At 39.5% G+C, this 17,880-nt stretch overlaps 2 protein-coding genes across 2 annotated transcripts in view; both read left to right on the plus strand.

Annotated features, from left to right (window-relative positions):
• Positions 1–5,474, plus strand: part of LOC119088961 — a 116,880-nt gene extending 111,406 nt beyond the window's left edge. Inside the window, exon 2 of the mRNA XM_037210478.1 lies at positions 5,401–5,474. Coding sequence (XP_037066373.1) covers positions 5,401–5,467 — 67 coding nt within the window. The 3' untranslated portion in view covers positions 5,468–5,474. The remainder of the gene's footprint in view (positions 1–5,400) is intronic.
• Pam (peptidylglycine alpha-amidating monooxygenase) overlaps positions 5,341–17,880 on the plus strand; it is a 163,830-nt gene continuing 151,290 nt past the window's right edge. Inside the window, exons 1-2 of the mRNA XM_028879086.2 lie at positions 5,341–5,794; positions 6,742–6,862. Coding sequence (XP_028734919.1) covers positions 5,697–5,794; positions 6,742–6,862 — 219 coding nt within the window. The 5' untranslated portion in view covers positions 5,341–5,696. The remainder of the gene's footprint in view (positions 5,795–6,741; positions 6,863–17,880) is intronic.

Here is a 17,880-nt window from a genome sequence, read left to right on the forward strand (position 1 = left end):
CAGACCTCTCAGGGGGAGTGTTGTAGAGCATGGCCATTTACTTTGTGGCTGGAACCACAGGATAGAAAAAGAAAAGATGGGGAGCACTTCCTTATTGACTTCAAATGCATGCAGTCAGATACCCAAGACAACCTTTAGGCTTTAACTCTTAAAGATAAGGTTCTGCCACCTCCCAGGAGTGCCAAACTGGCCACTGATTATTGACATGGGGCCTTTGGAGAGCATTTCAGAGTCAAATAAATCATATGGCACTATCAGAATCCAAATAAAGTGAACAGTCCATTTGGGGATGTCAACAAAGACCAAGTGGGATGAAGAGGGGGAAAGTTCCAACATTCCAAGAGTCATGGGCAAATGGCAAAGATAACTTCGAAGGTCCACAACTGAGACAATTTTAGCATCAAAGTAATGTACATAAAGGTAGTAACTGGTTAAAACCCATTCAGCAAAACAGGGAACAAGGAGCCCATTGTGATGTAATAGGTAAAAATAAGCTGAAACTCTGATGAAAAATTGAATGCCTGTATAATAAAAATAACCTCCCCAACAAAAACATTAATTCAAAGGAAAACTAGTAACTGTGTAGTAGAAACCTGGGTGGAAAGACCACCTGAATTAAAGGGTCAGCATCACAAGGTCTTAACATGACAAAATCCTCTTGCCATCTAATGAAAGCTTCCAGGGGTGGAGATCATCATTGTGGCCAATAGGATGGTATATTATATATGCATTTGACTTTTGATGGCACAATCATAAAAGACTACACTGGGAGAAGCCAGCTGCCATTTAGTAGGGGTAACCAAGAAGCCTTTAAAAGAAGACCACAGAGTGAGGACATTTTTCTTCTAATATCTAGCACTAATTGCTAGTCACATAATAGGATGCACTTTTAACATTCTTTTTAAGTTGGATTATCTATTTATTTATTTATTTATTGTGTGTATGTATGCATGTATATGTGTGGATATGCATGTAGAGAACTAGATTTCTCCATGTGGGTCTTGGGGATTGAGCTTGAGGTCTCCAGGCTTGGCAGCAAGTGCCTTTAAGTGATGAGGAATCTTGCAAGCCCAGATGTTCTTATTTTAAAACGGAAATCTCCCTAAAGTATCTTGGAGTGTTGAAGCATCAGGTCAATAACTTCCTGTTCAATGGTTTTAGAAAGAAAAAAGAAAGATTATTTGTACTATAATTGGAACATTCCTCTGGGATTCTTAAAATTTTTGGTTATGCAAAGTAAAAAAATAGTGTATTATAGACTGTGCTCTTGGTTTTAAAAATTTGACTTTTTAAAAGGGGTACTGATTTTTGTAAGTTTTAGTTAAAAAATATTACCAAGCTGCTTTCAATGTACATTTAAGTGGCTTCTAATACTACTATTAAAAACATCTAGTCCTTTGTTATTTTGAACAATGCTATTAAGTATCTTTTTTTGACATTTTTGTGTCATTATTTAGGTTTTGTTCAAGAATAAATGCCCAGAAATCAAGTTACTGCATGAATGGATGTCAATTTAGCCATGGCATTCTGGGAAGCCTCATACAATGTCTTTAAAAGTAAATGAAATTCATAATTTTGTAGCTATTTTTCCCCACACTTGGAAAGTACTTTCTATAAGAGTGGGAATTTATCTCTTTGATTATCACTGTCCTGAACATTATGGCACTGAATATGTATTTGGAGTAGCAATAATTGCAAGCATTTAGTAAGCACTTGGCTCTGTCCTTAGGAGATGAATTCACTTATTCCTGGAATAGCTCTTACGAAGTAGGTGGTGTGATCATTTCTGTTGGTGAAGAAACTAAGGCACAGAGAGACTCAGACCCCCTACGTCAGATAGAGCTAGATACCAGACAGTTTTCCTTCAGCTTTCAAGGAGCCACTACTCTGTCCCACTTCTCTCACTGAGTATGTTAATCCATGAACAGATAGTCAACTTGTTTCTTGGAGACTTTAACCCATTACAGGCTTCAGGAACCTCTTTTTTCCTTGCTAAATAAAAGTATTGAGAATGACTCACACTCTCTAAGATCTTAGTTTTATGGTCCTCCAGTGCAGCCCCGACTTACTACCTAATGATCTGCTTCTAGAATTAATACCCATACAGGCATAAACTATAAATCATCCTTAGCCAGTGAAATTATGGAGATATAAACAGTATATGTGCTTTGTGTCGCAGATAAAATGGTGCATCCGGGCTTCCTGTCTCCAGGAGACAGCTTTTATTACTGTGCCTCAAACACATTATGTCCTCTGCCCCACCTGGACCCTTTGCTCGTGCTGTCCCTGTACCAGGCATGCCCAGGCTGTGCCTTCTGTTGAAGATGCTGTCCAGCTTTTCATCTCCTTTCATCTTGAAGATGCCTCCATTTCTCAGATCCGTGAATCTCTTTTATGGTCTTTTCTAGGAATAGTTCTTCCATCAGTTGTGTGAAATTCTTGTTTCCATAATAAATTTTCATCTCTTTTTAGGTTTAGTCATCTTATAAACCAAATTATGTATCATAATGTTTTGTGCAATATACAAAATTAAATATTTTTGAATGAATAAATGCATTATCTCAGGAACATATAATTTGAATTTTAAAAATCTTAAGACAAAAATTTGAATATTACATAGTCTACATTAATAGGAATTATGCAATAAAAATAAAATGGTAATGGTTAAACATATTTATTTCTGTGTTATAATTTGTATTCCATCTTTGAAAGGTTTTAAGAATTACAATTAGCTTTCATTTATATAGTGAAAGGTATTGTTTTTATAGTTATAGATATCATTTTTGCTTCTACCCACAACTTCAATTCTCTTTTTTGTAAGTGGGTGTTTTAGGAACATCAAAGGGAATAAAAATCAATCAGTTAAGTGGAATTTTATTTCCAAGGCTGGTACTTAAGGGTGTATTCCTGTTACAGAATTTCAATAATAAGTTTGTTTTCAAGCGTTTTGTTTAATACCAAGTCTCCTTGGCAGGTAAAACAAGGACTGTCCTTGAATGCTGTTCTAAATGAAATAGAATTCCTTTCCTAACACACACACACACATCTATATATATATATATATATATATATATATATATATAGAGAGAGAGAGAGAGAGAGAGAGAGAACTTCGGGGAATATACTATGTTGTCACTTGACAGGACTGTACTTGGTTGGTAGCAAAGACAATAACACAGCCTCCAACACCAACACCCCCAGCCCCAGGAGGCCTTTTCCTTTACCAAGAATAAGGACTTAGCTGAAGGGTTTTGTTGCTGATCTCAAACAGGGAGCCAAAGGCAAAGTTCAAACAAACATTATCATTCTTTTAAAAATGTCATTGCTTATGTACATCACCTGTGATCCTTGGGTGCTGGTGAGCCTCCAGCACCCCTGAGGTAGCTGGATATTAAACTGTAGTCTATTTATATTTGACATGTGGTGTTTAACTTAGATAGTGCTGGCCATGATGAATATTGTTCAGTTCACCGTTAGTGTTTATGTTCTTGGTTTTACACACACACACACACACACACACACACACGGCTTAGCTTCACTGTACTATGATTCCTAGAGAGCAATTTTAAAGGCTAACATAGTATTGTGGAGAATGTCTTATCCACTTATCATTCATTTTTTGGTACTAGCAATTGAACTCAGAGCTTCCAGCTTGCTACACATAAGCTGTACCATGAACCCACTGTCCCCCAGCTCCTGATGTTCATTATATGCAAGGGTACTTATTCATCAGATAAACTTACTTGGTATTCTCTGGACCATATTTATAATTATAGATTAAAATGAAGATTTAGAACTCTGTTTTGTAGAAGTTATTTCCACAATGTGAATGATATATTTTAAATTAATGCCGACTATCATTTTCAGATTTAGTACATAATCTGACAAATGTTCAGAGCAACTGGTAAAGTCAAAGTATGAGTATGTTAGAGTTTAGCCTTGTTGATCTTGGGACATCACACTTTCTCTATGTGGCTTCTGCAGACAACAGAGGGAAATTTCCCCTAAGCCTGAAGGACCCTAGAAGAAATTGACCAAGATTAGCCTGGGGGGAAAAGCATACTAATTTAGACACTTGTGAAGGGAGAATGGGGGGACAATCACAGTATAGGGGACAAAGACATGATTGAGACTATCCAGAAATACTCAGAAGCATGCCTCTTTTTCTGTAAAAGAGGTGGTGTTTGCAGAATGCAGACTGTAAATTTTTATTGAATATAATTAAGGCTCCAGGAAACAATCCCTTTGGTATTTGCATGTGCTTGGGATATGATCTGGTCATGGGAGTCTGTCCGGTATAGTTGCATTCTTGCTTTCCATAGTGAGGTAGTAGGTTTTCAGGCTCAGCATGGAAGACAGCTGCGGATCCCTTTCTGCAGCTGAGTGTCATACCTGGGGGAGGGGGGAGTGTGTGGAGTGGAGGAGGAAACATAAGAGGACCTTGATCTAGAACCTTCTTTTAAGGTCGTCAAATTCCCTTTTGATAATTTTTTTTATCAGCTTAACAGTCAGCCATAGTTTTATGGTATCCTTCCCTGAGCCCTCGCCTCTCCTGTTTATATTAATAGGAAGTTTTTGACCATAGTCTTTCTAGACATACTTCATTTGGAGAATGGCTAAGATCCTCCCCACTCCACTCCCCACCCTTCTAATTCTGTTATCAGTTTCTAAACTTTATTTAGGATAGAGCATCTTTGGGAATACATGCCGCTATCAGGAAGAAATCATTGCTTTGTATATTAGATGCCAGATTTTTAATGGGCGTTTGCAAAGCACCTATCATGTTAACTGTAGAGTTTTACTTTGTTTTAAAGTAATTTTGAGAACTTACAGAGGAATGTTTGTGCAGGCAGGGGGTAGCTCGCTCTTTCTCTTCTCATCCGTAGCCCTGCGGTGCATATACATGAAATGCCTTTGTTCTCGTCTTTTCTGCCTGATTATTATGGTCTCTAAGTGCTTTGTCTTCGCCCCTCCGGTGTATTCCTTGTGCCTTAGTCAGTGATTGAGTGAATAACTTTGTTTACATCGAACGGAGGTCTGAAGCACGCTTTTTTTTGGTGAGATGAGAGATGGAGGAAGAAACCCATAGAGTGGGGTGGATAGGAGGGGGAAAGCAGAGGTAAAAATCAAAACAAGAATAAAATGAAAACACAAACACAAGCCTGGAGTGGGTGTAGGGGAGGAAGAGCAAGCTAAGGCAGAACAGGGGTTTCACTCGGGGGTCTGTGAAGTCGCGGGGGCTTGTCGCAGGGGTGGAGAGAGATCAACAGACCAGCATTTTCCCCAGGCTTGGGCGCAAGCTTGTGAAACTCCTCATGTATTAAAGAACCTCGGCTGGGATTTGCTGAGGACAAATGCTGTAATGTGTTAGTCATCCATTATCGGCTTCTATTTTTGCAGGTTCCGAATGATGACTGACGCGGGTCTGCGCGATAGCCCTCACAGCCCCTGTCATTGGGAGCGATAAGGACCTCGCACGTCCGGCAGCCGCACCGGGGCTCAAGGCGCTCTGGAGGGCGGGCGGCTCCCGCGGGCGGAGCGGACTCCAGTGCCGCTTCCCACGCACCGGGACCAGACCTCCCGGACCCGGCTGCCCGCGCGTCGCCCGTCGCTCGGGGCCATGAAGTAGCAGTGGCCGCCAGCCCTGCCCTCCCGCCGGCCCGGCTGCTGCACGCTGCCCCGGCCCCAGCTCGGACATGGCCGGACGCGCCCGCAGCCTGCGGCTGCTGCTGCTGCTGCTCACCCTGCAAGGCAGCTGCCTGGCCTTCAGAAGCCCACTTTCTGTCTTTAAGAGGTGCGTGTTTGGTTTGTTTGTTTTCCTTTCACCGGAGGAAGGTGGTTGGGGTGGTTTCTGTGCATGCTCCTTAGAAATGTAGTCACTTGTAGTAACCAGGGTCCTTGGGAAAAAAAAAATCTCTACAAGGCTGGTTTTCTCTACCCAAAACGACTTGGAATTTTAGCCTCAGTAACTTCTCCTCAAGTGCCCCTTGCAGATAAAGCCCCCCCAACGTCCTGTAGCCAAGCTGCCCCCCCTGGCTTTCGGAACTCCAATTAGAAGTTGTGACTTCCAGAACTAATCGCTCCCTCTTGGGGAAATATTTCAGAAACTACCATATAGTTGTTTAGACTCGAATGCCTTCCTGTGTATAACACCTGGAGAAATAAAGTATCAAGATAGATCGGTGGTGGGGAGAAGACCATTGGCTATAATAGCTCACTAGGAAATATCGAGCTGTATACACGTACCTCGTAATTACCAGATGAAATATTTATGTACTTGTACATTTGTAATTCACATCGCAGTCTTTATTTCTTCCTCCCATAACTGTACTTAGCAAGATTGTGGTTAGAGAGGTTTTGTTGTGCGTTTCTGATTAGTAATGTTGGACTTTCATAGTTGACAAAATGTGACTGGGTTCCAGGTCATAGCCTTACCACTAGAAAATCAGCGTGCGTGTGAGGATGATAACGTCTTCATTAAGTAGAAATAAATATGTATTACAGGCTTTTATTGAGCTGAACTTTAAGTGTGCCCTGCTTAGTCGCTTTGATTGTCCTTTGCTTACAAATTGGCTCTATGTTGCTCATCGACAATAACGTGATTCTGGGTGTCGGGTTGTTGCAGAGTTGTCGCATTATAGTTTTTATTGGATCTACATTAGTAATCCTTAAACTTAAGGTCTTAGGACTTATTTCTGCCCTTCCAATTATGTTCAAGGGTGTTAAAATGATCTTCTTTAGGTTTAAAGAAACTACCAGATCCTTTTCCAATGAATGCCTTGGAACCACCAGACCCGTAACTCCCATTGATTCATCAGATTTTGCATTGGATATTCGCATGCCTGGGGTCACACCTAAAGAGGTGCGTGGAACTCTCTACTTTATTATTCTGCTGTTCTGTGTACTGTCTAAAACTGAAGCTTAAACGAGGAACCTGCATTTATCACTGCAGTAACTTCTTTGCTTTCAGGCTCCCCAGATGAGGCTAGGGTACTATAAAAGGGGTAAGACTTCAACACAAAATATTCAGTTAAATTATGTTCATTGAAGTGTTACTCGTATTTTTATTGTGACTTGAAATGGAAACTTGAAATTTTACAGTTTGAGATTCTTTATGGAGAAATGGCCTCTGTCATACAGCATTTAAATATACACTGAAGAAAGGAAAATGTTCTAATGAAGGAAATAACATTGAGCAGCTGCATCTCCCAGATTACCGTGTTTGTTAAAATACCCTTCCAAAGCAGCCACAATTAAGATAGAAAATCCTGTTTGCTGCCAAGAATTTGAAAAAGCAAACATTCCACAGTTTGGAAAGTTGGGGAAACTATTCATACAGGTGGCAGGATGGATTTTCTAGAGATATATTTTGAAGAAATAACAGCGGTGCTCACACGGATGTGTCATGGTTCACGTGAAGTTGGGCAAGGTTGCTAGGCACCCCATGTCGGAGCACACACAAGAAGCTAACACACACTGCCGTGTGCGCAAGGTGTTTCATTAAGCATGGAAAGGCCAGAATTAATTATGCTCTGCAGCTGGCTAGAGAGGCGTATTTATGTATGTCATTAAAAGAGAGCCTTCTGCTTTTGAAGGGCTGCAGACAGGGAGAGGCCTGGACGTGGAAGAGCCGCAGTGGCCGATGACTCATTCTTGCAGATAATGGACTGTTTCCTCTTTTTCCCTCTTAGCACTGGGAAAAGAAAAGTATTCTATTTATTGAGGAAAATGACTTTTGAAACGGACAACCAGAAGCTCTAGAAAATACACACGGGCCTTTTACTTCAGGGTAAAACCTGACAGTATCTGAAGACTGGAGTATGGTTCTGGGTAACTACTTTACAGCTATGTAAGGAATGACCCCTACTGTCTCCACATCCCCATGTCACCAGGCAGATACCTCTTCTGTACATTTTGTTATTTCTGACCTGACCCCGAGTTCCATAATCACCTTATGTAGTATTTAATAAGAAACCAAGACCAGAACACAGAACCACAGTCCCTGATCCGAGAAATGAGCTGTTTGTTTCTTACTTTCTTTTCAGTTTTAAAATGGAGTTTTTACTATACTTCTTTAAACTTAGCTGCTTATTTTTTATATGAAATAATCACTGGTTGGTCTTTTTTTTTTTTTTTTTTTGAGATTGTCTCCTTTTACACTGTGGGCTGGCCTAAAGCTCAAGGCAATCCTCCTGCCACAGTTTCCTCACTGCATGAATCAGAGGAATGTGTTACCATGCCCAGCTTCAGTAATTGGTCTTTTAGCTTGTTCCCCACAAGAACATCATGTATACTAGTTTTAATCAAATAATAAATTAGCTCTATTTGGAAATACCCCCTTATCTTTGTTACGGTTTCACAATAGTAGTAGGCATTCTACTGCGACCAGTACTCCCAGAAAGACCAACTAGAAGAGTTGATTTAAAAAACAAATGTGGAAGAGCTCTTTTTTCAAAAGACAAATATTTATTATGATTATCAGAACAATGGCGTGGAAAGAGAGCATGTGGTATTTAAATTGTTGCTGTTTATTTTGCACCCTAGGCACAGGATTTTGCCTTGTGCAATGGCCATTGGTTGGTTTCCTTTGCAGCAGAGCTGCTTTCCTCCTTGCTCTTTCTCTAAGGACATGTGGTTCCCAGGAGCCATCTCCAGATGGGGCATGAATGGGTTGGGGTTAGCAGATGACTAGATCTTGCTTCCCTTCCACAGGGATTGATTTGGAAAAATATACACATCCTAGAACAGCCCAATCAACTTTCAGGACTTTTGCTAGGAATGCACTTTCCTCTTTTATGTGAGTGACAAGCATGGAGTCCTGGTGTACACTAGCTTTATGAGAAGGTGCCTAGGATAATATAGAGAGACTGAAACAATGGAAGTTCTTGGTGACTTCATCACTTTGGTCACTTTTGCTTATGTTAGCCATTACTATTTCATCCAAGCTGGGTTGAGGTTTGTCTTAACTTGCAGCTACAACTGTCTAACTGGGTGAGTGATTCAGTTGCTCTGAAACAGCTTAGATCTGGTTAGAATGTCCCATCATGTTCCCTCAACATGCTTGATTAAATGTGTTCTGCATACTGACTCACCTACAGATGATACGTCTTTATAAACATTCATGAAAAATGATAGGCTGCCCATGACAGACAGATAGAAAATCTCTTTCTTCCTCAACTTGGCATTCTTGGTGAGGTGGACTCAGAGCTATGATACTCTAAGTACTTTTAGTGGGGGGAAAAAAAAGCAATCACCCTTGTCTTAAAATGCAGCTAAAACTAGAGTTAACACAGGTAAGAAGAAATGAGGTAAAGGGGGAAGAATGAAAAGTATCAGAATGAAGAAACAAAATGTAAAGGGGACATGAGAGCTGACCCAAACAAACAAAATCCAAGGAAGTAAAATAGTCAAGAACAAGAATAAATGGGCAAAATATAGGTTATCTGGAATAGGAAGAAGAAAATACTTCTTAAATCAAGGAACAGCGAAGAGGGAAGGAAAATGTAAAGCTGGGAAGTATGCTGAGAAGATTTCCTATCAGTTGTGGCTCAACCAGAAAAACAGAATTCACACAGGAAATAATGGAGAAGCCAGAGCTCAGTGTCAATAGCCAAGGGCTGTCCAAGAAATAGGTCATTCAATCTAGATCTTAGGAACTATTGCTATGTTTTGGAAATGTTGAGAATGGGTATGGATTAAAGCTGGTGGAAGGCTTTTGCTTGAAAAATGAGGCTGTAGGCTGGGGTAAGAAGGCAAGCAGATGTAGAATAGAGGTGGGAGAGACCTTAGGGATAATTCACACAGTACAACTAACTAACTTCACAGATGGAATACAATCCTAGATTAGTATCTCACCCAAACACACCCTGTTATGTCACGTCTCTGCATTATGGTTGTTCCTGATACTACAGGAGCTTAGAATGTTATTAAAAGTTACTCAATTAAACCTGAACTGATTTGTTTAGGAAAAGAAACTGGGACTCTATTATAATATCTATTGGTGGAAGTATTAAGGCAATTCCATGTAGTTAAAAAGGAAGTTTATTTTGTGGGGTAACTTACAAGTAAAGATATAGGTTACAGGGTCCAGAAGAGGTGAAGTGCAGTCCAGCAGTGTTCTCTAGAGAACTCTACTCGGTCTGCATCCAGCATCCAGGATCAAGGAACCAAGAGGGCTGGCACATCCAGATCTCCAGTCTTAAGGGCTCCTGTCTCACCCCTGCCTCGTAGGCATGACAGTTACCAGAAGCCTCAGTGGGGGTAGTACTTCCAGGACAAAGCTGGAATAGCGAACCACTACAAATATCAGTTTTTTAATTTTATTTATAATTGTTAGTATGTGTATCAAAGAAGGGAGGGGTGGGGAGGGGAGGGGAGGGGAGGAGAGGGGAGGGGAGGGGAGGGGAGGGGAGGGGAGGGGAGGGGAGGGAGGGGAGGGGAGGGGAGGGGAGGGGAGGGGAGGGGAGGGGAGGAATGCATGTGTGTCTGAGTCAGAGGACAGCTTTCAGGAACTGATGCTTTCCTTCCACTGTGGTTCTGTCAATAAAACTCATTGTGAGGTTTGTGAGGCAAGCACCTTTGACCTGCTAACCCCCCCCCCCTGAACCTAAAGTAGAAAACAGTATTTTTGTGTGTTCTAGGCTGTAATGGTCTTCATATTATCAACACAAAATTCTTCAAGTAGATTCTGAGGGATTAGGTGATCAGTGGAGCATGTGCTTTGTGTCCACCTGGGACTGTGTTCAGTCTTCAGTGACAGATAGCAAAACCAAAAGACAAACCAAACCAACAACAACAAACCTAGACAAAGAACTGAGGAATGCTGAGAGCATGAGAAATGTCTTTTCCAGGGAAGAGCACCCGTGGATTGTCTTGTACCAAATGGTCAGTCCTGAAATCATAAAGTAACATTATATGTCCAAGCAGATTGTATTTATATAGTTAGGAAGACAAACATACATACACACTACCACCACCACCACCACCAACAACAACAACAACAATTAAAGAAAAAAAGGGAAAGGGAGTGTGAATTTGGAAGAGAGCAAGGAGGGATACATGGATGAGAGGGTTTGGAGGGAGGAAAAGGAAAGGAGGAAATGATGTGTTATATTCTCAAAAAGTTAAAAAAATGTAAAATTTAAAAATATTAAGTAAACAGATAATTGGGGAAAAGACTTCTCAGTACGTATTTCTGAAACTCACTATCAACAAAACAGTCAAAAGCTAAAGGAATTCAACAGATTTTTTTTACCTAACAGCTTAATTAAACAAAGGACTAAGTAACCAATCTTTCCTTTTCATATTGAAAAACTAGATAAAGGAAATCCCAGAAGTTCTAGATCTTTTATGTAAAACAGCTTTAAAAAAGGAGGTGAAAATTAAAGCTACAACTACCACTATTATAATGCTATCCAATTCTGAAGGTCTCTGTATGTATCACCAAGAACTGTTGTTAGAAATATCAATGCAATGAGATTCAATCTGTAGATTTTTTTTAAAAGCAGACTTTTCTATATAGTCATATAGCATGCCATCTTATCTTGTTATGAGAATAATAGCATAATGAAAGGTCTCTGGCTTTGATTATACACTCAGTTAAACTCACTCTGACATGGAAAATTTTATGTACTTCCTATTCTTTTATTCATTTCCAAGTCATGAATATTTGGGGATTTATTTATTTGTTTTTAGATTTGTGAAGCTGATGGGGAAGAGTAGCAACTTTAAAACTACCACTTGTAGAGGTCCAGTAAGGACCTGGTGTCCAGCGACACTATTTCAAACACAGCAGAGCCAGAAATTAGCAATGCATTAAGACTGCTCATCTGGTGCTTTTTCTTTGCTGGACCCCTTAGTGATCTGGAACTCTGAACTATTGCTGTGACCAACTCTCATGTCTACAAAGAAAACAGTTTGATAAACTGCCTGTTCATTTATGATCATACTAAAGTGTATAAATTTTGTGAGTTAACTGCCCCATGGATACTAAATGAGACATAATTGCAAATAATGTTATATATAGTTTGTTTTTTCTAAATTAAGTCAAATCCTGGATTTAGAATGTAGCCTCTCGAGCCAGGTTGGCAGTGGTCTTGCCTCAGCTCTTGAAGTGCCAATTCACCCATGCTTCTTGGCTCTACGGCTACTTCCTTCTGTCCCTTCACCTGCCTAAAGAATAGAAGTTTACCTAGGGTGTTCTGAGGAGTGAGAATACAGTAGCTCATTCATTTAAGTTCAGTTGCCTACACTTGGTAAGTGAACAGAATGTGTACACTTAACACTAGTGCTGTTTCCTGCAGTGTATGTGTTCGAGGACCAGAGGATGGGTTTTAAAATGAGAAATGGACTTTCCATCATGTCTCCATGGAGAAGGTGAGACAGCATAAGTGTTTTGAAGGTGAGGAAAGGCAGCCAAGTGAAAAAAGTCAGAAAGCCAGAACCTGGACCGGGGAAAGCTGGGTAAAGAAAGTGAAGAGGAAAATCATTCAGGCTGCTCAGTCACTGAAGGGGATCCAGGGACAATGGCTCTGTGATCAGAGAAGGAAGGGAAGCTGAGACCACCTGTTCCTGGGCCTTTACACATCTGTTGGAGTCCTTGCAAGACAAGTTTCCCGAAGAAGAGATATCAGTAGTGATGTAATATATTATTGTGAATGTATTAGCTTGAGTCATCCTAGGCTTCCTTGGTGATACTTCTTGAGGACTTTGAACACTGACCTTATGAAATAACCAAACAACAAAAACCCATTCATGTCTAGTAATCCTAGTTATACAGAATTTATTTACTATTCCATAAACATTTTTCCTCGGTATTACTTATGCTAATGGCAAAGTTGACAGGGATGGACCCTGAGTGATTCGGAAGGACAGCCAGCATTCTCTAGCTTTATTTATTTCTCCTCCTGTCCTTTAATTGTTAAGAGATTCTTTTCTCATTTTAGTTTTGAAAGTTTAAGATTGGTGGTGTGTGCCAAGTCCACAAATTATGTTTATTTGTGCATTGAGGTTTTGCTTCACTAGTGAAACCTAATTGTATCAATTAAAATACAAAAATGTTAAACAGTTCTTGTAAACTACAAATTAAAGTGGTATATAGTTTGTTTTTAACTATTTAAGCTTAAATTGTGATGTTTGGTCTATGTTTTGATGAAAGCCTGTTTAATGCCCAGTCAGGGAAGACTTGGTCCACAGTGTTTTCTCTGATATTTCATATTTACATCTGGGACTGCACATATGAGGACACACCGAACATTCTCCCCATGTTTTTTATCAAAAAATAAGCAGAAGAAAAACACTGTGCCAAGTGATATGACTCCCAAGGCAAAGGTACTTGCTGCCAAGCTTGATGACCTGAATTCAGTCCTCAAGACCTCTACAGTAGAAGGAGATAACCAGTTCCCACAAACTTTCCTCTGACCTCCACATACCCATGTGGCACATGTGAGCTGGCACGCACAATAAATTAATATAGATTTTTTTAAAAGAAGGCAAAGTTTTTAAAATTAGTTTTTGTGGTCTTTATTTCATCTCACACCTTAGAGAAGTCAGGGAAGCATCTAAGGAAGAGGATTACCTTGTGACCATCTGTGTTCTCAGTAAACTTTGTTTCTTTTTTACTGTGTCTGTTCCTGTTAAGCATTTTCAAGGAGAGAAAATATTTTTTGAGTGTTTGTTATGGACTACTATTATTAGATACTTTACAATCATTGTCTCATTAATTAGCATAAAAAATCTACTCAAGGTCTTATTATTTTCATTTTTTTTCCACAAGAAATTGAGTCCAAGAGAGATTAAAATAACCTGTCTATAGCCAAATGGCTGGTAAATAGAAAACAGCTTTAAATTTATTTTAATATGAATCTGAAACTCATGCTTATTTCATAATTCTGTCCTGTAATTCTGTTAATGATTAATTTGAGGAGAAATTTAGCTATCATCATTGACCAAGACCAAATAGCTATATACCAAGAGCCATGACTGCCAATCATATACAGTAAATAATATATAACAATAGAATGTTGCTATGTGTATTTTATATAAACATGTACTTTTAATTATACATACTTATAAAAATATGTATCATTATTTTTGTTAAACAAAATACAGATGACTGACCCCATCCTAAATCCCAGAATAATCTTTTCTTAAACACTCTCACGCAAGAAGAAAGAAATGCTGCTGAGCTGACTGCCTTAAATCACTCCTCATTTCCTAATTGTTAAAAGACACAATACAGGCAAGTTCACCTTATTTTAACCCAAATTTTTCATCATTTTCCTATCTACATGTAAACCACAGTCTAGCAAACTGTTTCTGAATATGTCAAATAGTCAATGCTTTCCAATTGTGTGACATATAGTCTCTTGGCTGCTGTAGTTAGAAAGCAGCTATAGATAATATGTAAATGAATGGCTTGGCTGCGTTCCAGTATGGAGTTGTAGCTCCTAACACAGGCAGCCAGCCCATTGGCTGCAGTCTCTCTATTCCTGATCGAAACAACTCCATACGTCACTTAGGCTAATAAATGGATTTGACCTTTGGCATCGCATGAACTGTGTCTGACATCCAGGACAAGAGGAATAAAAAGTGTCAATACAAGGTTACCAGTGACTTAATCTTAGTTTCTTAGTTACCTATTCAGTATTTATGTCTAAATGATTATAAACCTGAGTTCTTTTATTTGGAACATTGCTTTCAGACTTTACCATCTCCGTCAGTAGCAGTTGCTGTCATATAATTTTTCTAGGTAAAATACATGAGCAACTTTATCAACATGTCTCTCTCTCATGGCTCATAAGCAATATGCCAGCACATCCTGTTGATGTCATCGCGAATACAGCAGCATCTAGGCGTTTTGTCACCACGGCTGTCTTTCTCATTTTGGTCAGAGAACCGTGTGTTCTTTCTGCATTGTTTTGATACAGCACAACCTGTACCTATGCATTGCCAGATTGTGCTCCACACAGCAGCCACGGGGGTCCTATTAGCACAGAAGTTAGGTCACATCACCCTTCTAAACACTTCAAATGTTGCCAGCACCACTCACACCAGTCCTTGAAAGCAACCGCCACAGCCCATCATTTTTCCAGATACATTTTCCATTCTTGTCTCTTAACCCTCATGCCTGTTGTAAGTGGTAGGACACATTTTGAATAGTAACAACTGCTGAAGTAAGATATAAAATCCAGTGTGAACTGAACACAACGGCAATTTATGCTGAAGTGATTGAGCACTGTAAAGGGAGAATTAGGGAGCGAAGGGACATAGTAACAACTGGGGACTCAGTAAAGCCAGAGACATGAGAAATTGCAAGGACTAGTCAGGATGAGTGTGATTAGGCCAGATGTGTCTACTTGCCGACAATGACCCAAGTTGTCATTCTGGCCAGTTACAGGGTCTGGGAGCCAGAGGACTGATTTCCTCAGATGTGCCTAGGATAGACAGCAAATCTGTTAGCAAATCTATTAGAACTTAGGTTCTCATTTCGTCTTAGGGTTGAGCTGTGAAAGACTGTCACTGTTTGTTCAAGTCCTTATAAGTGAGGTTGAAGCCTACCTAAGAAGAAGGCTTGAGCCTGGCTTGAGTTGGGCCAAGGATATTCCATCTGAGTTGTGATAGTACAGGGCTATTTGTGGCATCTTGGATGAGATTCTTCAGTTGTTTCATTTCTATAATGAGAATGATAGTTTCTGATGGAATTGTGGATAAATCCATTAATATGTGTAAAGCTCAGTAAATGTTGTTATTAATTCTGCTCTGAAGAACACGATGATGGATAAGTTAAGACACACTGTCATGTAGGTAATAGAAAGTCCTGTATACTGAGCACCTCAGTATTGTTGAAATTAACAATGAGGGTCTTACAGTGCCTCCTCGGGAGGATCACAGTCAAAAATCTACATCTCTCCCACACTGCCTTAGGAAAATATGTATGGAGACAGTCAAAGTTGGAAACCGAGGTAAGAAAAGATCATTGAAAACAAAAAATTATTATATTTATAGCGATAGCTCTAGAAATAAGGCTATGAGCAGATGAATAACCAGACATATGCCCTTCCTCATTTCATCTTTTAAAAAATCTGCAAATAATTAAAAGTTCAGTTTATCCAGTAACAAAACAGCTATATACCTTAAGTACCAAAGTGTCATTTCAAATATGTAAAATAAATATTCAAAGTGAACCTGATTGAAATATAGTCATGGAGTTATATGTGAGTGCTAGAGTGATGGCTTCCTCAGTAAAATGCCTGACACAAACCCAACATGAGGACCTGGGTTCAGATCATCAACACCCGTGCAAAAAGCTAGGAATGTGGCTCAGTGGGTAAGAATGCTTGCTGCACAAGTGTGAGGACTTACATCCACTCCTAGCAAAATGTAAAAAAGCAGGTATGGCTGGTACTCACCTGTAATCCCAATCCTGTGGGGTACAGAGGCAGGAGGATTGCTAGGGTTTGGGAGCTGCGGTCCTAGTTTTAGGTTCAATAAGAGAGCCTGTCTTAAAAGATTGGGTGTGACAGAGCAGAGCACCTAACACAAGCATGTATGCATACACTGTACACATGTGTATGCACGCACATAAAAATATGTGCATAGTGTGTTTCCATCTTAAACCAATTTAACACGAAGTCTTGATATACACATGTCTGTTTGATGAGATGTTTCTCATGTCTGTTTGTTTAATATATTTTTACCTGTGCAATGTGAATGTTGGGAAGAGGTACCTGAGGCTCTAAGCCTTTGTTTCCTTGGAGAAGGAACAATGGAGGAGGATGACAGAAGTGTTTTTTTTTTTTTTTTAATCTGTTCTACCATTAAAAAGATCATTTGTTATCAATTGTAAAATTGTTTAAGAAAATGAAATACACATCATCCCCAATGAAAACAATACAGCTCGGTTGTGTGTGTCTCTCATATAAACCTCTAATGTTTAGAAATCTCTACAGGGGGTTTTCCATACAATGCCTCTAATTGATAAATTTTTAATTCCTATTCCTCTGCTTTGCAACAGTGCCATTAGGAGAGTCTGATTAATTAAAGAATTTAGGGAATTGGGTACATGTTTAGAAGCAAAGAGAGGCAGATTTGTAGGGGGTCATTTTTCTATTATACTCAGTCTGAAGATATTTGTGGAAGGCAACCATGCATCCATTTCCACATTAGCAAGGAAAGTGATCCTTTTTGCACTTACAAGCCACCAGAAAGATCCTTTTTGTTTCACTTATTTTCAGCTTCATGTAGTCTGAATGAATATTTCACTGACCTTATATAAGGAATACCTCTGGAGCTGTTCTGCATGGATGTCACATTCTTTGTTAAAAAAAAAAAAAAAAAAAGTACGTAGTGTGCTCTTTCAAGACAAGGATAACTCTTCATAGACGACGCATTGTATTTGATTGTATATAAGGAGACAAATCAGATACGTACATGACAGGAACAGCTAGACCTTCACAAACAATAGTCGCCCCATCCAGCAACCCCCAGAGCACTGTTGAAGAGCAACATATATAAAAATAGAGGGTACATTTCTGTTGTACAGTCTGTGCTACTCCCACCTTCAGCTAATCCAGTATTAAAGGAAAAACATTTGCCATGGCAACCTTGATTTACAAAGGGCAAGTGATGTTTCTGAGAGATTGAGTAATTGCTTTTCATAGTTCCCATATGCACCCAGTTAACTCTTCAACAACCTTATTTAATAATTTTATAGATAACTATAAGGAGGCACTTCCTGATTAAATTTAGAAGTTTCAGTTTGGAAATAGAACTATGAAAAATAAACTCATAACAAGAACTGGCATCACGTTAAATACAAGCACAAGAATACCCACGAAGTATTTCAGCCTTCATTATTTATGGAAATGAACACCCCATACA

This window comes from Peromyscus leucopus, chromosome 13 (genome assembly GCF_004664715.2).
Source record: "Peromyscus leucopus breed LL Stock chromosome 13, UCI_PerLeu_2.1, whole genome shotgun sequence".
Taxonomy (NCBI): Eukaryota; Metazoa; Chordata; class Mammalia; order Rodentia; family Cricetidae; genus Peromyscus; species Peromyscus leucopus.